We start from the raw sequence: 21,567 nt of genomic DNA on the forward strand, positions 1-21,567 counted from the left end.
CGGCAGGGAGGGCGCGTCGCATTGTTCTCTCACTGCGTGCAGGCGTGTATGCAACGTTCCAAATTGGTCGCGGACAACGCCGTCCGGTGTGGAACTTGTTGGGATCACATCATCGCGGGTTGAGGACAGAGGTGACAGGGCCGTTCTACTTGCGCAATGCATGGGAGTGAAGGATGCCAGAGGAATGTGATCGCGTCGCCGCTGCGGAATGAAACAGGGGCGAAAATTTCCGGAAAATAGAAAAGTCCAACAAGGAGGATCAAACCCATTCCGTCGAGCAACATTCTTCATCCTCTCTTCCTCTTCTCCTTCCGCTGTCTTGACCCGCATCGTCTCCCTCCTTCCCCCTTCCCTTCCCCCCTTCCCTTCCCGCTCTCCCGTCGCACGCCCGGCTCCTCAGCCACCCCGCCTCTTCACCATGCATCTCTACCACTTCACGGCGCTCTGTTCCTCTACCCCTGTACACCTGGCAAACGGTTCCTTCACGCTCCCGCGGCAGCAAGAGCTCGTCCTTGCGCGCGCCGGCTCGCTCCATCTGTACCGGCTGCACCCGAAAACCTCCTACCTGCAGCCGCTCTTCCAAACGCCCGTCTTCTGCCAAATCCGCTCCCTGTCTACCTTCCGTCTCCCCGGCACGCGCCGCGACTATCTCCTGCTCACCACGGATGCGGGCGCCGTCACCATCCTGTCCGCCTCGGCCATGGCCTTCCGCCGCGTCCATTGCGAGCCGTTCGGCAAGAGCGGCGCGCGCCGCACCGTCCCCGCAGAGTACGCTGTATGCGAGCCCCACGGCCGCGCCGCCATGCTCGCCGCCCTCGAGAAGGGCAAGCTCGCCTACGTCCTCAACCGCGACCCCGACGAAAACCTCACCATCTCCTCCCCGCTCGAGGCACACAAGTCCGCCCTCATCACCCACGCTTTGACTAGCCTCGATGTCGGATTCGATAACCCAGTCTTCGCAGCCCTGGAGCGCACATACGATGCCACTAGCTACAAGGTCCTCGCGTACTACGAGCTTGATCTCGGTTTGAATCAGGTCGTCAGGAAAAGGACCGCCCGCGTCGCAGCGGGGAGTAATTTGCTCCTTACTGTTCCCGGAGGCACTGATGGACCGGGAGGGGTCTTGGTATGTAGCCCTGGCATTGTGGCGTACAGGAACTTGCTTGATGAAGATGACGAGGGGAGGTTGATCGCCCTCATGGAGGATCCCCCAGATGGCGCACAACCTGAAAAGTCCAATGGAACCCATCCCGATGCCCAGCCCACCCAGTTAGAGGCCCGTCTTCCGTATCGGCAGGGTAGCGAGTGCAAGGAGCCCTTAGTCGTCGCAGGAACCGCCTACCATGACCGCAAACGAAACGCCTTCTTCTTCCTGCTCAGCACGGAACTTGGCGACCTTATTAAAGCCGAGCTCGCATGGGAGCCGGATCGCGGCGCCACCAAGCTTTCCTTGTTTTACTTTGACACCCTCCCTGGGCCGGCCTTGGGCATGTGCATTTTTCGATCAGGCTACCTGGCCGCCGCAATCGAGGGGAGCGATGCGCTGCTGCTACGCTTTAAAGAGGTGAATGTACCTGAAGATAATCCGGCGGGCGGATTTTCGAGTTCGACTGGGGCAAGTGAGTGGTTGGACAAGGGGGGAGATTCCACCGGGGAGACTATGAGTGCATTTCAAGCAAATGGGGGGCCGGCTGCGTCTCCGGTAAATGACAGCAATGAGTCGACAGTCAAGCTAGCTTTGGCTGGGAAGCTGCAGTTTCGGCCCTCGGCTTTGCTTTGTCGTCTCACCGTTGCGGAAGTCATAGATTCTTTCGGCCCAATACTGGGTATGTGCAAGCTGGACGGCGGCGGTGTCGGACAGTCGTCAAGTTTAGTTTGTACAACTGGAAAGGCACGAGGTGGTTGCGTAAGGGTTATCCGACGCGGCATGGGGGTACTGGAGATGTCGCAACCCAACGAGCTCCGAGCAAAGGTAACGGAGGTGTTCTCTTGCAAGGAAAATGCGGAGAGTTTATATCATCGCCTCATCGTTGTGTCATTTGCAAAGAAGACAAAAGTCCTAGAAGTTGGAGACGCAAAGCTTGAGGAGACGGTAAACTCTGGATTCGAGCTGAACGAGCGCACCCTTGCCGCAGGTCAAATAGGTACGAATAGCTTTGTTCAGGTCACAAGATCCGGGGTTCGCTTCGTAAGGGGTGGGGATGCGAAATCTGCAAGCGAATGGATCCCACCAGTACCGGCTGTTGTGTTAGCTGGATGTTGCAACCAGCAGCAGGTTGTGGTTGTTCTGTCGACTGGTGCTATTGTTAATTTTGAGGTCGATTCCAGTACAGGGTCCCTCGAGGAGCTGGGCAAAAAGGCGGACGCGTTGCAGGTTCCCGAAGAAATAGACTGGGCTGGCAGCGAGGCAGATGAAATTGGGGCGCCTGTGATCGCCATTCCAGACGTTCCTCCGGGGCGGAAGCGGTCAAAGTTTTTCGCGGCGGGAGACGGAGTCAGCGTAAAAGTCCGTATCTTTCAAATACTCGAGGATGGTTCTATCGAAGCTCTCGGATTACACCTCGCCCCTGCTCCTGTTGAAAGCATTGCATTAATCGACTTTGCATGCATTGACAAAGAAGCGATAATTTCATCGGTGGGCAGCTCCAAGACATTGTCGAACTTAGCATCATATGAGCCTTTTCTCGCGCTTGTTATCGGTACAATCCACGGCGCCCTTGTGCGTTTGACTGTCGACGCGCTGACTGGTACATTGTCAAGCAAGCAGAGCCACTTTTTGGGAGAGAAGCCAGTTCGAGTCAAGCATGTCAAGATTTCCGGCGTTCCGACCTGTCTCTTGATGGGCAGTTCGACTTGGCTACTCTTTCTCCGCGGTGGACGGGCGACAATGTCGCCGCTGTCGACTGATCCCATGGATCGTGCCGCTGCCTTCGCGCTGGAGCAGTCACCAGACGGGTTTGCCGTTACGTACGGATCAAGACTACGGCTGCTATCCTTAGAAAGTGTGAGTGCCCTGATTACATCTGCTTGCCTCCCGCATGGCCTCTCGGTCACTGCGGTGCCGTCATTAACGGCACTGGATTCCTCCTTCACCGTTGCCCGCTCCAGAACAGAGTCAACGCCAAGAAAAGTTGTTCGTATACCACGAATCAGAAAGAATGTCTCCTTAAATGCCATTGATGACTGTTTACCCGATAGCTCGATGTTAGATGAAATTGTTGAGCCAAGGCTACATTCCTTGGTGCGACGCAGCAAGACCTATTCGATGGAATTCGCGCCTGCGGCTAGCGAGAATAGGAGACGGAGAAACAAAACCTGACGAGAATGGGGAAGACGATCCTGACCTTGAGGGTACCAACCCATATTCAAGTGTCCGCCCTTCAGCTTTTGAAACGTTAGACACTGTGAAGATGGACGAAGCCGATTGTATTTTGACGGTGGCGTCGTTTTTAGATTTTGGTGGCGACACGACAGGTACTAACCGATACTTGGTCGTAAGCGTAGCCTCAAACATGCAGGTATCTGGCACGGCCCCCAAACTGCCAAAAAGGCCGCGGTCTCCGTTGGATGAGAGAAGCTCGAAGCGTGAGGAGACCTTTGTACTCCGTGTATACCAGGTGGATGCTGCCACCGAACGCTTGACTTTCGTGCACAAGACCGTGGTACCCGAAGCAGTCTATTGTCTAACTGCCTTCCGAGACATGCTTCTTGTCGGGATCGGGGCAACTCTTCGTCTCTACGACCTCGGCAAGCAACAGCTTCTACGGAAGGGCGAGTATAAATTGGCAGTCCGCAACAAAATTTCGGCCCTCGCAATCTCGGGAGGAGACCGAATTTTTGTAGGAGATGTGAGCGACTCTGTAACTCTTTTCAAATACGAGCCCTCAGAGCCTATCGCCGCGAACCATACTCGAGGCGCTGCGATCGGGAGGCGAGGTGGGCACTTTGTGCCACTCGCAGCAGACACCGTGCCGCGTTGGATCGTGACGCTGGAGGTGCTAGATTACAACACAGTGTCAGCAGGTGACAAGTTTGGCAACATCTTTGTTCTCCGCGTTCCAACTGAACTCGGAATCCTCAACGGCGGCTTGTCGATCACGAGTGCATCGCCAGTCGATCGGGGGCGGGCGGCGATAAACATCGCGCCGCACAAGCTCGTAGTGGAAGCTAGCTACCACGTCGGGTCGATGACCGGCAGTCTCGTCCGGGGCTCCTTGGCGTTGCAAACAACGAAACTAGAGAAGAATGCTGGGGACGAGGCTCTCATCTACTCGACACTCTCGGGGACCATCGGGATCCTGGCACCACTGCGCACACAGCATGACATCGACTTCGCGCGCGCCTTGGAAAGGGAGATGAGGACAAGGGGCAAGTCGATCTGCGGGCGAGACCATACGGCGTACCGGTCGTCCTTTTACCCGGCAAGACATGTGGTGGATGGAGACTTGTGCCAAGCGTTCACCGGGCTTTCGCCGACCGGTCGGGAGGAATGCGCTACAGCACTGGGGCGATCAGTTGAGGACATCGATAAGAAGTTGGAGGAATTGCAATCATCATACGTATGACGAAGAGGGTACGGAGCACAACCTGAAGCGAGAGGATTTTCATCGCGCGGACGCTGTCGATCAACGGCAATGCGCGGCACGACGCCGTCTCCGCACTCACGGCACCGCTCTATTGTCACTCGTGGTTGATCTCGAGGATAAGGAATTACGCACCGTCTTCCTCGTATTTCATGAGATGCATTTCCGGTGCTGGCGAGGCGGAATCTTAGAGGTTTGAGTGGCAGGTGCGAAGCGCATCGTGTTATTTTATTGCGTGCAATCGGAATTGCGGCTGTTCGGGCACTGCGAAAGGCTCAGCAGGTTCCATCGCGCCAGTAACAACGTTGGAGATGAATCAAGCTGACGATATGCCTCCACTAACAAAGACTCCAATTTTCGCTGAGACTCTATAGCGAGATATCTTCGTCCTCATATCTCCACTTTTCGCCTTCCGGGAGCTCGCACGACATGCTCCCCAGCCAACACTTGTACAGTACATAAACAAATCTATTTAACCCGAATAACCTTCCTTCTCCCCCCCCCCCCTCCCGCTCCCTGTTACCAACGACCCGCCTCCACCATGACCACAGACCCCCCCCTCACCACCTATGGCGTCGTCGGCGTAGGCCTTATGGGCATCGAGCATCTGCGCAACCTCTTCAACCTCCCCGCCGTCTCCATCGTCTGCATCGCCGACAACCACCCCGGGTCCCTTCAATCCTGTCTCTCCATCATCGCCGCCGAAAGTCCCGCCACCGCAGAACACCTTTCCGTCTTCGACTCCGCCGCCGACCTCTTCGCTGCCAATCTCTGTGACATAGCCATAATCGCCACCCCTAACCACACGCATCACTCCGTCCTCATGCATGCCTACGAACAAGCCAACTCTGCCATGCACATCCTCGTCGAGAAGCCTTTGTGCACCACAATCCCGCACTGCCGAGAAGTCATTCTAGCCGCTGGCAAGCGCCAGGGCATCACTTTTGTAGGCCTCGAATATTCGTACATGCCCCCCGTCGCCCGCATAATCGCAGACGCAAAGTGCGGCGTCGTGGGAGACCCGCGCATGGTCGCTATCCGTGAACATCGCTTCCCATTCTTGCAAAAGGTCCGCAACTGGAACCGCTTTTCCGCCAACTCGGGCGGCACCTTTGTGGAGAAGTGCTGCCACTTTTTCGACCTCTTCAATCGCATCATGCGGCCACATACACCCCTCGCAGTCATGGCGTCCGGTGGACAGGATGTGAACCATCTCGACGAGGTCTACGATGGCGTGAAGTCGGACATACTTGACAATGGATACGTCATCATCGAGTACTCTGGCGGCCGAAGAGCCTGTCTGGATTTATGCATGTTTGCCGAAGCAAGCCGCTCGCAAGAGGAGGTCGCCATCACTGGGGATAAGGGCAAGCTTGAAGCGTTTCTACCTCAGCTCGAGGTACGTACCGGGATTAGGGGAAAGCATGCATGCGGCGATGTGGAGTTTGAGACGGTGGATGATGAGCGCATCAAGTACCGGGGGCATCATCATGGGAGTTCATATTTGGAGCACATTGATATTCTCAAGGCTGTGAGGGGAGTCAAGACGGGGGAGTGCGTCGATGTGCCGACATCGGGGTTACATCATGGGCTTTTGTCTGTGGCTATTGGCGTGGCAGCGCAGTTGTCTATTCAGGAGAGGAGGTTTGTAAAGTTAGAGGAGGTGCTTTCCGCTGAGGAACTCGCAAGATCTGTGTGAAGCGCTGTCATTGAATGACAGATCACCACGTCATATTTTATTTGAGAGAGTTTACGCATGCAACGTGAGAATTTCTCACTGAGAAATGCCGTGAGACAAATTTCTTGTGTAATTAACTCCTGGGCAAGTAACTGCCTAATCGGGGCGCTTGCATCATCAACTTCGAGGTACATGCAATCTGTTTTATATCCTAGTAGGGATTTCCAACCTTGTACATACCGTCCCTCCCTACCACCCTGCCTCACTTTCTGCTTAGATGGCACCGCAAAGCCGCACTCTCCGCCTCGCGACCTTGACAGCGGGATATACTCGCTGGATTACTACAGCCTCATTTGTTGAGGGAAGAAGGGGGATTCGCGAAGGAAGATGATGTTCTCAGGCAAGGCGTGTTAGCCTACAACAGAGACTTTTGTAAGCCGTTCTGATTTCATTATGGAGATGTTGACAGTCTTGCAACCACAAGATGATGTCATCTTGTGGTTGCAAGACTGCAGACTATAGAAGAGTGTAAAGGTCAACTGAGACGACTCCCAATATGTGTGGCACCGCGGGAATGTAAAAGCTTATAAATCCGTGGACTGCAGCACGTGCGGCGATGACAGGACTAAATGCGGTGGTGAAGGACGAGTTGTTAGATGGCGGTGGCGCAAAGGAAAAAAGCAGGGAAACCAAGATACAACAACGGAAATGGAGTCATCGGTCAGTGGTGCTTGGTGATTGCTGTATGGATGCGTAGAAACAAGTATCAAGTATGAGAGGGCAAGAGGAGAGATCTCCCTCCCAAAAATGTGTATAAAATATTACCATTTCTAGGGCATCGGGACAGTGCCTAATGTCCACTGTTGCTGTTGATACTGTATGTGAGGCGGCGAGTGCCGTGATGTCTGTCCTCTTTCTTTCTTCGTGCTCGGATCTGTTTCCTGCATACTGCAGCACAGAAATTGTGCAGCCATAGCAAATGGCAGGTTGGTCTACTCAAAACGAGTGTTAGATCTGCCTATGCTTCCATTTTGAAAGAGACTGCTCTTCAGGAGGATTCAGTTTTGATTTAAAATTTTCCTCCGCGCAAAAGGAGCAATTTTCGGCGATAAATTAACAGGCTTCGCAGATTCATATGCAGAAACGTCTTGTGGCATACATCCTGTGAAGGTACACCCTTTATATACATCAGTTCATCTAATAAAACACCCGTGTGTATCAGCGCTTCCTATGGATATGCTAATACTGAAATCAAAAGCATAATTGATCCACATCAGCAGTCGGGTGTGATTACATACTGAGCATACGTTTCTCCCACCGCGCCCAGCCCACTGCTCCGTGTGCGAGTTTGAATGGTGTATTTGCGCTACGTAAGGAACATGTGTGTTACAGCTGAGTGATTGATGAGCAAGTCGGAATCAGTGTTGTCAAAGTCAGAATCATGAATTGTTTATGTAGAGCTCCATTCCTTTTCTACAAATGATAACTCGATAACTCATATCACACAAGCATTGAGATTCCTTCCGCAACAACCCATTACAGCACGCACCGCTGATCATGTGATACTGATGTGAAATACTCGCCCTGGCCACACCCCACACGGCGCCTCGTTCCAATAAAGTGGCTTACTTGCATGCGCTCGCCCTCTGATTGGCCCTTTATGTAATTTTCGACATCGTGACGTCAGGGTACAGGGCCCGTACCCAAAATCTGCCTCATCGCCTTCTCGTGATTCTCCGCTCCATTGCTTCCGTATCGAGGTCCTCTGCTTGCTCGCGACGCATTGCGAAAACGCAAGAATTGAGCTAACTCTATCCTGTTTCTGCCGATCAACCCCAGAGAGGACGGCCTGCTCGTCCAGCACCACTTCCCCCGCAGAAACTCATCTCTCGTCCTCCGCCATTGCGCAACCTCCTCTACCTCCCGCTATATATGCATCGCCCCGAGCCCACCCCTCCATTCTCCAACACCACAACTTCTACAACGCTTCGCCCCCTTCCCAACTCATCTTCTCTAACTCATAACAACTCACCTACCATGCCGTTCTCACCCTCATCCACCCTCATCCAACCCTCCCACCCGGCTCTTCAAACCCTCTCTCCCTCTGATCGCCATCTGTTCTGCAAGTATGCATCCGGCCCGCAACAGTCTCCCGCCTTTCCCACCGTCCTTGCCGCCTTCGAACAAATGGAAACCACTCACCCGCATGCCCTCGCCGCAACTGAAGTCCTGGAAGACGGTCAACTCAGCGACGATGCCAACATCACATACGCCCAGCTCAACGCACAAGCCAACAAGCTCGCCTTCCTCATGCAAGAGCGAGGCGTCTCCAACGGCGATGCTGTCTGCCTCTTTCTCAAGCGCAGCGTCCAAATGATCGTCGGCATCATCGCCTCACTCAAGGTGGGCGCTTGTTACGTGCCGCAGCACGTCGGCCTCGCCCCAGACACCCAGCTCTTGAACGTCGCTGATGCAACGAGCGCCAAGGTCGTTCTCACTATGGATGAGCTCCAAGAAAAGCTGCCCGAATTCCCTCCGCACGTCTCCGTCATCCCCATCGGCAGCGTCATGCGTGACGCAAAACTGCCAACTGCAGAGCCCTCGCTGTCGCGCGCAGTGCGTCCCTCGGACCGGTGCTACATCATTTTCACCTCTGGCACAACCGGTGCCCCCAAGGGCGTGCAAGTCACGCACGCAAACGTCGCCAACGTCCTGCTCACCTCCCCCATGGACCTGGGCATGGCGCCCGGCGTGCGAGTTGGTCAGATTCTCAGCATCGCCTTCGACATGGGGGCGTGGGAGATTCTGGGGTGCTTGTCACACGGGGCCACGCTCGTCATACGGCATCGCAGCATTGCCAACGCTGTCAAGCTTGTCGACGTCGTTATCTCTACGCCCACCGTGCTCGGGACGTTGGACGCCGCCGAGATGACACACGTTAAGACGGTGGCAGTCGCTGGCGAGCCTTGTCCGCGCGGGTTGGCAGCGACGTGGGGCAAGTTTGCGACGTTCTACAACTCGTGCGGCCCGACCGAGACGACGATCGTCAACACGGCAAAACGCTTCGATCCTGAGTCCACTGTGCTCACCATCGGAAAGCCGACACCGAACAACACGGTATACGTACTCGACCCTGAGACGCTGGAGCCGTGCAAGATCGGGGAAGTTGGGGAGATGTGGGCAGGCGGTGAATGCGTTTCAGCGGGATACCTGAACAAGCCGGGGCTGACAGCTGAGCGGTACCTTGTGGACCCTTTCATAAACGGCGTGAATTCGTTTATGTACAAGACAGGAGACCTCGGTCGATGGGACGCCAACGGGGAACTGGAGCACTACGGGCGCGTGGACGATCAGGTCAAGGTGAAGGGCTTCCGTGTGGAGCTGGATGGTGTATCTGCGATGGCCGAGACTGCACATGGGGTGGAGAAGGCGGTGGTTCTGAAGATCGGAACTGAGCTGGTAGCGTTCGTGACACCGGAGTACGCGAAGACAGAGGCTGTCAAGGAGGCAGTGGGCATCAAGCTGCCGTACTACTGTGTGCCTTCCCGTGTTGTGGGAATGGGAGCTCTGCCCAAGACCGGGAACGGGAAAGTAGACAAGCGGGCGTTGAAGGAAATGGATGCGAGAAAGGTGTTGCAGCCCATGCTGACAAGGAGGTCGAGCTCGCGGGTCTCTCACGTCAGAAGTACTCTGCGAACACTTCGGGTATTGTGAGCGAATACTGTAGATGCAGTAGCTTATACTATTTAATCGTTATTAGCTCCCAAACGTTGCAAGAAGACTTTGTCTTCCGTGCACTTGTTGGTTCAGATATATTCTCCTTTCTTTCTTCTCATTCTTAACAATATTGCTAACTTTTGAAACGCACTAAAGCCTTTTAAGATCAAATTGAGTTGAACGAAGCTTACTCACTCTGTCACAAGCTTTACGTGATTGTGGTACCCTCGATGGTAGTAGTTTTGCATGGATTCTCTTCGGAGCGCAAAGAGCTCCCATACTTTGAATTTGAGCACTGCGTGAAGTTGTCTGTCAATTGACATAAACTCTCTGTAGTTTGTTAAACTGCCTCAATCGGGGCGCTTGCATCATCAACTTCGGGGTACATGCAACCTGTTTTATATCCTGGTAGGGATTTCCAACGTCATACATACCGTCGCTCTCCACCACCCTGCCTCACTTTCTGCTTATATGGCACCGCAAAGCCGCACTCTCTGCGTCGCGACATTGACAGCGGATTATATTCCGCTGTCAAGGTCGCGAGGTTGTAGTAATCCAGCGAGTATAATCCAGAATATGCTCGCTGGATTACTACAGCCTCATTTGTTGAGTCATTGCTAGTTGCAGCTTACGTGCAATTGCATCTGCGAATGATACGTTTTTAGTTTTCCCTCCCCCGCAAAGCAATTTCACGTAATGCGACCAAATACGCTGCTCTCACTGATACATTGCACCGTTCTCTGCTACCGAATCCACCGCTGATATCCTCTAATAGCTGCCTACACATGGAAAAGACATAGAAAGCAAGTGAAATGCTCTTCCAGTTGGCCTTCTTCGTCTGCTTAGAGCGCTATCAACTTCGCTCTTGTATGTGTAGAGATGATCAGCTGGGTTCAGGCCACTACAAATATGGAGAAGTAGGACAGCTCTCTGGTCGTCGAAGTAGGGCATTCACTGTTTTCTGTAGATGCCTTGTAGATGTATGACGTACTGGTCTCTCTGCCGAAGACCTACCTTATCCTTATATTGCTCGTTACCGAGGAACCTAAGTTGAGATCACACCCCGGTGCAGGTAACGATACCGTCAGATTCCGGGAGTGAGGGGCTGCGAGCCGCCAAAGCAGTTGGCTTGAGGTCGGTGGCGGCAATGCAATACCACTCTGTCAAGCACTTCCCGCGGGACTCGTTGTCTTGGTGCATCGTGATATAAGGACCTAAAATTCAGTGCAATTCAGTGTGAACAGTGAAAAGGCCCTTCTCCCGAAGAGAATCCGTACATAACTACTACCATCGAGGGTACCATAATCACGTAAAGCTTGTGACAGAGTGACTAAGCTTCGTTCAACTCAATTTGATCTTGAAAGCCTCCAGTGCGTTTCAAAAGTTAGCAATATTGTTAAGAATGAGAAGAAAGAAAGGAGAATATATCCAAACCAAGTGCACGGAAGACAAAGTCTTCTTGCAACATTTGGAAGCTAATAACGATTAAATAGTATAAGCTACTGCATCTACAGTATTCGCTCACAATACCCGAAGTGTTCGCAGAGTACTTCTGACGTGAGAGACCCGCGAGCTCGACCTCCTTGTCAGCATGGGCTGCAACACCTTTCTCGCATCCATTTCCTTCAACGTCCGCTTGTCTACTTTCCCGTTCCCGGTCTTGGGCAGAGCTCCCATTCCCACAACACGGGAAGGCACACAGTAGTACGGCAGCTTGATGCCCACTGCCTCCTTGACAGCCTCTGTCTTCGCGTACTCCGGTGTCACGAACGCTACCAGCTCAGTTCCGATCTTCAGAACCACCGCCTTCTCCACCCCATGTGCAGTCTCGGCCATCGCAGATACACCATCCAGCTCCACACGGAAGCCCTTCACCTTGACCTGATCGTCCACGCGCCCGTAGTGCTCCAGTTCCCCGTTGGCGTCCCATCGACCGAGGTCTCCTGTCTTGTACATAAACGAATTCACGCCGTTTATGAAAGGGTCCACAAGGTACCGCTCAGCTGTCAGCCCCGGCTTGTTCAGGTATCCCGCTGAAACGCATTCACCGCCTGCCCACATCTCCCCAACTTCCCCGATCTTGCACGGCTCCAGCGTCTCAGGGTCGAGTACGTATACCGTGTTGTTCGGTGTCGGCTTTCCGATGGTGAGCACAGTGGACTCAGGATCGAAGCGTTTTGCCGTGTTGACGATCGTCGTCTCGGTCGGGCCGCACGAGTTGTAGAACGTCGCAAACTTGCCCCACGTCGCTGCCAACCCGCGCGGACAAGGCTCGCCAGCGACTGCCACCGTCTTAACGTGTGTCATCTCGGCGGCGTCCAACGTCCCGAGCACGGTGGGCGTAGAGATAACGACGTCGACAAGCTTGACAGCGTTGGCAATGCTGCGATGCCGTATGACGAGCGTGGCCCCGTGTGACAAGCACCCCAGAATCTCCCACGCCCCCATGTCGAAGGCGATGCTGAGAATCTGACCAACTCGCACGCCGGGCGCCATGCCCAGGTCCATGGGGGAGGTGAGCAGGACGTTGGCGACGTTTGCGTGCGTGACTTGCACGCCCTTGGGGGCACCGGTTGTGCCAGAGGTGAAAATGATGTAGCACCGGTCCGAGGGACGCACTGCGCGCGACAGCGAGGGCTCTGCAGTTGGCAGTTTTGCGTCACGCATGACGCTGCCGATGGGGATGACGGAGACGTGCGGAGGGAATTCGGGCAGCTTTTCTTGGAGCTCATCCATGGTGAGAACGACCTTGGCGCTCGTTGCATCAGCGACGTTCAAGAGCTGGGTGTCTGGGGCGAGGCCGACGTGCTGCGGCACGTAACAAGCGCCCACCTTGAGTGAGGCGATGATGCCGACGATCATTTGGACGCTGCGCTTGAGAAAGAGGCAGACAGCATCGCCGTTGGAGACGCCTCGCTCTTGCATGAGGAAGGCGAGCTTGTTGGCTTGTGCGTTGAGCTGGGCGTATGTGATGTTGGCATCGTCGCTGAGTTGACCGTCTTCCAGGACTTCAGTTGCGGCGAGGGCATGCGGGTGAGTGGTTGCCATTTGTTCGAAGGCGGCAAGGACGGTGGGAAAGGCGGGAGACTGTTGCGGGCCGGATGCATACTTGCAGAACAGATGGCGATCAGAGGGAGAGAGGGTTTGAAGAGCCGGGTGGGAGGGTTGGATGAGGGTGGATGAGGGTGAGAACGGCATGGTAGGTGAGTTGTTATGAGTTAAAGAAGATGAGTTGGGAAGGGGGCGAAGCGTTGTAGAAGTTGTAGTGTTGGAGAATGGAGGGGTGGGCTCGGGGCGATGCATATATAGCGGGAGGTAGAGGAGGTTGCGCAATGGCGGAGGACGAGAGATGAGTTTCTGCGGGGAAAGTGGTGCGGGACGAGCAGGCCGTCCTGTCCAGGAGTGATCGGCAGAAATAGGATGGGATTAGCTCAGTTCTTGCGTTTTCGCAATGCGTCGCGAGCAAGCAAGAACCTCGATACGGAAGCAATGGAGCGGCGTAACTCGAGAAGGCAATGAGGCAGATTTTGGGTACAAGTATGGGTACTGTACCCTGACGTCACGATGTCGGAAAGGCATAAAGGGCCAATCAAAGGGCAAACGCAAGGGGAAGAGTGCCACGTGCAAAAACGCACCGTGTGGGGTGTGATCGGCCTTTCGCAAGTTTGGCATATCAACTTCGCATGATCCGAACTGGGAAGGGACATAAATTTACTTTACTTGTAATGAACGATTGCGGAAGGAAAGCGCGATACGAGTTGCCAGATGTAGAAACGAATTTCACTTCCGGACTGTATTTTAATTCTCGTTCTGACTTGTATGACAATACCGATCGCGACCTGCTCTTCCTTGACTCGGCTGGAACGTGTAAGTGTGCATGACGCAGATGGACCAAACTCACAAATAGTGCACAGTATAGGGCTCTACAGGGCGCGGCAGGAGAAATGTGTGTTGTTGTCTGTCATTCCAACGTCACTGAATCCAACTACAGACACGGCTCAGTTTTGTTTTTGGTTGGCATTGGTCGGCACGCCTATAAAATTTACCTTGCTTTTCAACGGGGGCGTTCTGGTGGGTGATCTCAAAAACAAGGTAATTCCAAGGATTAAATGGCATGCTATGAAGGAGTATACGTTTCTGCGATGAGGAGATTCTGATTTTGCGAAGCCCGAACCCTCTGCTCATTTCAGCGACGAAAAGAAATCCTCTTGCGGAGAAAAAAAAGCACAGTTCGATTCCGTCCCTTTCAAGACCGAAGTCTTGATAGGCAAGACAACATATCTAGACAACATATCTTGTTGATTAATGCGCCATTGGCGATGGCTACAGTATACAGTACATTCGGTATTTTACAGGAAACAGATACGAATACAGAGAAAGACGGAGGACATTAAAATAAAGAGCCCTAATTTATTCCACAGTTATTGTGGCCTGGGGAATGACAAGGAAATGACAGTGTGCAATTGCACACTGATTAGATTAGTTTCCATGCCCCCAACAACGGCAATATTTTCTACATAATATGTAAAACATATTATGTTTTCGGGGTGGGGAGATAACCGCCTTTGCCTTCTCATACCTCATACTTGCATCGACGCATCCAGACAGCATCCTCTCACTATTGACATATGGCGCTTCCGTCTGTGCCACAGAATCACTTCGCTTCCTTGTGTTTCTACGGCGTCACTGCTCTCCAACAGCTTTATACCTTCCCCCATCTAGCCCCGTCATCCCCGCACGACGTCCACGGGTGCAGGCGCTTGTATATCCCCACGCTACCTCGCATTGCTCGGTTGATTTCTGCACCCTTTGAAGTCTCCACATCGTATCCACAGGATATCACCTGCATGCCAAAAGGAGGACGGCTCGCAAAGCCTCCATTGTAGGTACATCAGCACCCATCCTTGGCGAGGAAAAAAACGTCCTGCTCAAGCACATCGCTTTCCTTCATGAGGCCCTGCTCCAATCCTATATGCAAACTCTGTGTACTGTATTGGTTCGGCAAAAATCCAACCGAAGCACATGCATGACACTCTTGAGTTTTGTTTGTCTCCTGGATTTTTGCGTCCTCTGTGAGACGAAGCCGGGCTTCCATTTGCTACGCTTGATACTCTTTATTTTGCCGCTGTCTGTACTGCAGTTCCACTCGTGGAATGCTACTTATTTGCGGGAATGAATTGATGAAGCTTGCTTGCGTGGCGGTTCAGGGCGCAAGGCAAGTCGTATTGTACTGCCAACTTTCTCTTTCTGCAAATTGTTTTTCCGTAATCCACACTGCTAGTCTCTATTGGACCGTTGCCTTCATTTGAGGGCAAGTGTCCGCATATGAGGTTTCTTTTAACCAGTTTTTTCTAGGCATGCGCTTTCTCGATAAGAAGGAGAAATATACCCTCACATTCTGCATAGCGGAAGGAATTATGTAGTAAAAACGACATCTCGTTCTCAAGAACGAGATGTCGTTTTTACTACATAAAAAAGGACTGAGACCAGTCTTTTTTTGAATTGTCTGGAAGCTCTTATGAGCAACCTGGAAAGCGTATTCGACATAACTTTCGGAACCAGAAAGTCCGTTTGAAAAGGTAACATGGTATTTAATCTGCATTGAATTCCTATCTTTCAAGTTTATTCAGAACAACCATCCTGGTGTTCTGGAAGATGTTATTGCCAGCCCCATAATGCAAGTCGCAGTCCGATAAACAGTAGCAAAGATGCTTTTTTAACAACCTTGAATAGTTTTGTAATGATATCTTCGATACAGAACGCCCATGTAAACGGGCAACGAGTTGTTTAATCTCTTGCAGATCCGTAGTCTTTCAATACATATATTCAAAGCTGCCGCGCCGATGTTCTTCAAAATGTTGTTGCCGAGGGCAAGTAAGATAAAGAAATGTTGTCTAAAAGATGAGTTTCTAATTTGTGGTGTAAATTGAATTTTTTACATAAAGGGATGGCATCATACTGGAGAACAGGCCCCTGTGGGATGGACACTGTGTATTGGACCATTAGTCCTCATATGAGGACAAAAGTTATTTTATTTTTTCGGTACAACGCAACGCGGGATTTTACGTATGAATTTTTGAAACCAGAAGGCCACCACTAGAAGTGAAGCACTTGCCTGTCGGTTCTAGCGAAAACCAACTCGTTGAAGGACAAGAAGGTGTTCAAAAGAAAAAATTGGCGTAACAGTACGTCACCAAATTTGACAGAAGATTTAAATTTGACAAGTGGATTTTTGCATATTTTCATGAAGCCGAAGCACCTCCCGCCTCCCATTGAAACGAACCCGTCATACACAACCCCGTCTAGCATGTTACTGAAAGCTTTTTGGCGGTAAAATGGAGTCTCAATCGAAACAGCAGCCCAACTCGGTTCACTAGGTCTTTCTCGCAAAGACTGGGAAACTACGCAATGACGGGTGAGGTGTATATTGTTTGATTGGCATCAGGTGGGACTAACGCTTACAATGCGCGACTGAGAATTTGGCAATTAATTAGGACAATTTGTAGCCATTTATTTTTCGGGTTGGAAGTGATTCATTACAGAACTATTCAATGGCACTGTAGCCATTGCCTCATACATCAGCATCGGGGTCGCGATCTGGCATTCCAGCTCTGTGCAACTGCAGGGACATGCGCCTCGCACGCTTCCGACGATAGCGCTCTTGGAACTGCCGTCGGCGCTCTACTTGTTCCACACCGATGTGCAGCTGGCGATTTTTCACACGCTGATATCGATCCAGGTTTTCCTGCCGAAGTGGATGCCAAGTAATGTGCAAATTAGTCAGCGCAGCACATAGCTGAAAAATAGTATCGTAGCTGCTTTCAGACCACTTCTATTTGCTGGAGACAACAGCCTATAGACCACACGCCCTACCGAACCAGTTCTCTACAATTATCCTGTCTGACGAGATTTTCCTGTTAAACCGCTCGTCATCGACCGACAGACAGGCATTCTGCGGTTTCTTTTTTGGGCTGACTAAGCGAACAATCTCTGCTCCGCCCTGGTACCCCTTGTCGGCCAAAATCGCCCATTGCCTTGGATACTCACCTGCCAACAATCCAAGATCTGTTACATGTCTGTCACTTCTTGCCTTCCTCACATTCACGTCATGAAAAGCCCTGTTTTCTTTAAACATTTGAAGGTCTGACACTGACCCGGGCACATGCTCTGAACAGCCGATAGCTAAACCATTTAGGAGAACTAAAACCACCACCTTGTAGCCGTAGAGCTTATGTTTTCCGGAGAAACCCTTTTGTCCCTCCTGCATGTTGCCACTAGGCCGGTTGCACATCTGAAAAGTGATATCTACAGCGTAGCGAGCGAACGAACAGTGCTTGAAAGTAGACTTTTCTTTCAGCATTTCAGTCATGGAATACAGCTCCCCATTTTGAGCGACAATTGTGTCATACAGGTGCGTAGAAAGCGTTTTCACGTAGCGCATTATGAGTCTTTCGAAGGTGTGACCCTTCAGGGAAAAGAGATTTGCCAGCAAATCCCACTGCCCGCCGTGTTTTAGGGTAGTGAGCGTCATAAACAAGACGTCCTTTGCCAAATGCGGTGACTTGCTCCCTCGACCACAATTGTAGTGGGTTGTGATAAAATCTCTGTAGTTTGCCCAAATGATTGTGAACTCCTCTGGATCAAAATTGATCATGCTGACAATTGCTCGCCCTCCGCTGCGCTCGTAGAACCGATCAAAGATTGGGCTGTCAGAGTCGCTTTCTTCATCTGAATCGGAGACGTCAGGCTGAACTGAGAATTTCTCAAGCTCGTTCTGACGCTCCACTGCAGCGTCAGCAAGAATTTGCAGAGCGTGGGTGGCGTCAACTGAGGAATAATTCTGCATTTCGGTGTGCCGGAGTCAAGAGAGCAGAGGCCGGAACAGATCAGAGGGGCAGGAAGGGGACAGAGGAGCGGGTCGGCGTTGCAGAGGGGATGGGGAAGCAGACCGTGGGATCGAGAGGGGGTGGAGGAGCGGATCGGGAGAGCGAGTGTGGGGTGGAGGAGCAGGTCGGAGGGGCAGATGACAGATGGAGGAGCATGTGGGAGGGGCGGGTTTGGGGATTGTGGAGTGGATTGGGGGCCGGGGGGGTGTGGCGGCTCCGATACGGGCGAAGGGGTTGTGTTATTGTCGAAAGACTTGCGCATTTGACAAAAGCGTCGGTCAGGGAATGGGGTGGCCTGAGGCTGCTCAATCACAATAAGCTCATGAAGCTACCACGTAATTGTGGTCGTGCTGCCCCTTGCTGTAGAATAGCTGCGTACAGAATTATGGCACTGTAAAATATGTACTGTTGGAAACGTATCCAATTGTGGATGTATTTTATTGATGATGATTGATTCTTACGGCTTATACCCCATAACTACGTGGAAGGCCTACTGAACACAAAAAAGGAAAGACATGGGGGCCAAAAACCATATTTTTAAGTTGAAATGGCACTCGTCGACACTCAGAATTGTCGCTCGACTCGAGACGATCGCGAACGACACAACCATTCCCATGGAATACAATGGTCGCTTAAGGAAGGCGGTCTAAGACTGCTTCTCTTCGAAGAGCAGGACTTGGGAGATGCTGGCCTCCAAACACGACATTTCAGTGCGTAAACTGCGCACAGCCTACAAAAACTGGATATCCAATTGTCCTGAGTCTCAACCTGAGACATACCGTGACATTTACCTTCAAATTCGCACTGCAGGGCGCCCATGCGCGTTGCCCTTTGATCATGAAAGAGTGATTGCTCAAGAAATACTGTATTACGCTGAGAACTCTACACCACTGAGTAGAGAAGGGGTCATGGATCTCGTGCAGGATGTAGCAGAAACAGCCCTTTGACGAAGAGGGGTGTATGCTTTAGCTCGACGTGGACCGTTCGGAGGGGGAGAACACAGGGAGAACACACAGCTAACGAGACAGGGAAGCGGGCCGTGGTAGCGTGGTAGAGCAGGACGGTCGGGAACGAGCGTACGCGCGGGCCGATCCACGCCTCGACGCCCGGAGCAGCGCTGGGTAAGGTACCAGCGCTGACCGGCGGAGGCGGATCTAGGCTCGCTCGCGTACGCGTGTGTCCCCTACCCGCTTTGTCCCGTTTAACGCGCGCGAAGGCGGATCGCGCGTGTTAGGTAAGCTGGAAGACGGACCTTGACGGTCGGTGGGTGACAAGTCCGTGCTTGTCCTCCTCTATCGCTGCCGGTCCGCTTTATATTTAATATACAAAACAATCTATAACACTACACAGTACCGAAGTACTGTAGTGAACTACTGTAGTACAGATCGGACCGTACTGTAATACTGTCAGCCACCGGGGCTGACAGAACACGTGTGTGCGCGCGTTTCCGTCCCGCGCGTACACGTGTACACGTGTGCCCTGTACCCGAGGGGTACACGTGTGCACGCGCAGTAGTACTGTAGAAAGCATCGGGCCCTACAGCACTAGATCCGTTGTTGATCTAATCTAACTAAAAAGCCTCAAGGGGGGGTTATACTACACAGGAGTATGTTTCAATGTTGCCGAATGAACTGCGTCTGACAACTGCGTTTGTGCAAAACCGTCCGTCAAAAAAATACGTTGAAAAACTTTTGCCAAGACACGGTTTGAAATTGTCGGAAAACCTCTATGACAAGGTTGTCCTTTCTGAGTCAGGTCTGATTCTAACACAGGCGCACAGGAGCCTGAGTCGTTCCTAGAGCGGAACGCGAATCGGGTGAAGACGTAGTTACGGAGTCCGCACAGGAGGGCTCCGCCAATGTAGCAATAAAGCTTCAGTTGTTTATTCTTGATCGTCTTACCGAGAGGGGAATGGAGAGAGTTTCAAGGAGAAGCTCTTAGCCTAGTTCGCAGCGTACGCACTTTCTTGCCTCCTTGCTGATAACGAAACTTCGCGTCCGCTTGCACTAACGCACTAACTAAGAACCCACGACCTTTGGTCTTCGTTGACCCTTCCCTTCTATAGCCGCGACCATTCCGACCCTTTCTCCCAATTCCTTCTTGATCCAATCCGATGAGCAATAAGAGATCACTGAATAGGTCTGGGACTTCTGTAATGCTGTATCATCTTACAGCACACCACGCGAGCGTGTCCCGTTCGACACTCGGGGATTTTCTGAGAACAAAGTCGTGGTCACTCGCCTTTTTGCTTACTGCGAAGCGGTGTCCGAACCACCCACTGCTGAACAGGGGTATCCAGGCGCCCAGTATCAAGCAATCTCTCAAGTGCGGGGCACAGGGCGGCTTTTGTCAGTCCGTCTGCAGGATTGTCTTCGGACTTGATCCATCCGACGTTGCTGATCTCTTGCCGGCTGTACGCTTCGCGTGCTGCCTCAATGTCTATCATGAGACGCTTTTCCGTCGTCGTGGTAGACTTCACAATTGTTTTGAAAAGACTGTCAGAATCCGTCAACATGGCGAGAGATAGATTTTGTCCTGAGATGCGATTCAAATCGTGACGGAGGAGGTATGCATAGTCAAAGCCGTCGGCGAAGGCGAGCACCTCTGCGCCCATCACAGACGTCGTGACGCGTTTGCCCTTATACGAACTGAAATGGAGTATGTTGCACTTGCCGCTGCCGTCACACAGAAGTACTATAAAACCCAGTTGTGATCGAAGCTCGGGGGTGTTGGCGAACGACGAGTCGGTAAACACGCGTGGTGACAGGGTATTCTTGTCCAATATCTGCTGCATGATGCCTCTCCGAGGCCTAGCGTGGATCCGTTTGACGGTGTCATTCAAATTCTAGACGTGTTTTGCGTTGAATTTCGACTCCGTGACTTGGGCAGCTAAGTTGACTGCGGCGGATATATCGGGGCGTGTATGTGTCAGCCAAGCGAGCTCGTGTCTTTTTGAACGGAATTCAGCAAATGTGCATTGTTTTGAAAGCGAGGAGATCTTCTTGGCAAATCGCTCCTGATGCATGAGGTAGCCATCTTCAGTTTTCTCTATCTGGATGCCTGTGAATTGGAAATTGTCGTTCTCCCGCGGCTTCGATTGAAATCGATCTCCAGTTTTCTTTGATTCCTTTTCGAATTCATCATCTCCCGTACCGATGGTGTCGTCGACGTACGCGCCTGTCATACCTTTAAGCTTACCTTCTACGACTTTGAAGAACAGGGACAGATCGCCAGTAGTTGGTCGCATGTTGACTACTTGCTGTAAGTGCTTCGAGAATGTCTCATGCCAGTAGTCGCCAGAGTCCGCTAAGCCATACAGCGGTTTTAGTAGTCTTAATAACTGGTCCGACGACAGATTAAATTCCTTTGTAGGCTTGACGTACACCTCACGCATTAATTTATCGGCACTCTGGAGGTATGCCTGTGATACGTCCTGTGACCATATGCGGAACCCAAAAACCGCTGCGATGGCGATGAGGACTCGAATGGAACCTTGTCGCAGGTTGGTGCTGTTGTGCACCAGCATGTTTTTCTCGATATCCGTGTGACCCTGGACGACAAAGCGAGCTTTGTATAATTCACCCTCAGTGCGGACGTTCTTGATCGCAAGGACGAAACGGCCGCCGAGGACGTTGGCGTCAGACGGGACATCTTCGCGGCACACGACTTCATAAACTCCTCGTTCGGCAATACCGGCGAGTTC

The 21,567-nt window shown here is 52.2% G+C and overlaps 4 protein-coding genes; 3 read left to right on the plus strand and 1 right to left on the minus strand.

Moving 5' to 3' along the window:
- The first annotated feature begins 208 nt into the window (after positions 1 to 208).
- On the plus strand, positions 209 to 4,565 carry CHC_T00010156001 (Putative splicing factor 3B, subunit 3, SF3B3). The gene is made up of 8 exons (XM_005712827.1): positions 209 to 1,233; positions 1,303 to 1,619; positions 1,737 to 2,327; positions 2,385 to 2,635; positions 2,678 to 3,049; positions 3,116 to 3,241; positions 3,324 to 4,372; positions 4,427 to 4,565. Exons 1-8 carry the CDS (start codon positions 209 to 211, stop codon positions 4,563 to 4,565), a joined length of 3,870 nt encoding a protein of 1,289 aa, XP_005712884.1.
- A 559-nt stretch (positions 4,566 to 5,124) lies between these two features.
- CHC_T00001709001 (hypothetical protein) lies at positions 5,125 to 6,282 on the plus strand. Its single transcript, XM_005712828.1, has 2 exons — positions 5,125 to 5,559; positions 5,653 to 6,282. The coding sequence occupies exons 1-2, from the start codon at positions 5,125 to 5,127 to the stop codon at positions 6,280 to 6,282; spliced, it is 1,065 nt and encodes a 354-aa protein (XP_005712885.1).
- Positions 6,283 to 8,298: 2,016 nt separating this feature from the next.
- CHC_T00001710001 (hypothetical protein) lies at positions 8,299 to 9,975 on the plus strand. The gene is made up of 2 exons (XM_005712829.1): positions 8,299 to 9,096; positions 9,190 to 9,975. The coding sequence occupies exons 1-2, from the start codon at positions 8,299 to 8,301 to the stop codon at positions 9,973 to 9,975; spliced, it is 1,584 nt and encodes a 527-aa protein (XP_005712886.1).
- A 1,399-nt stretch (positions 9,976 to 11,374) lies between these two features.
- Positions 11,375 to 13,281, minus strand: CHC_T00001711001 (hypothetical protein). XM_005712830.1 is given in 2 exon segments: positions 11,375 to 11,499; positions 11,500 to 13,281. The coding sequence occupies 1 exon segment, from the start codon at positions 13,279 to 13,281 to the stop codon at positions 11,500 to 11,502; it is 1,782 nt and encodes a 593-aa protein (XP_005712887.1). The 3' UTR covers positions 11,375 to 11,499.
- Positions 13,282 to 21,567: the final 8,286 nt, after the last annotated feature.

The sequence above is a fragment of the Chondrus crispus genome, genomic scaffold, assembly GCF_000350225.1.
Source record: "Chondrus crispus Stackhouse genomic scaffold, scaffold_11, whole genome shotgun sequence".
In the NCBI taxonomy this organism is placed as follows: Eukaryota; Rhodophyta; class Florideophyceae; order Gigartinales; family Gigartinaceae; genus Chondrus; species Chondrus crispus.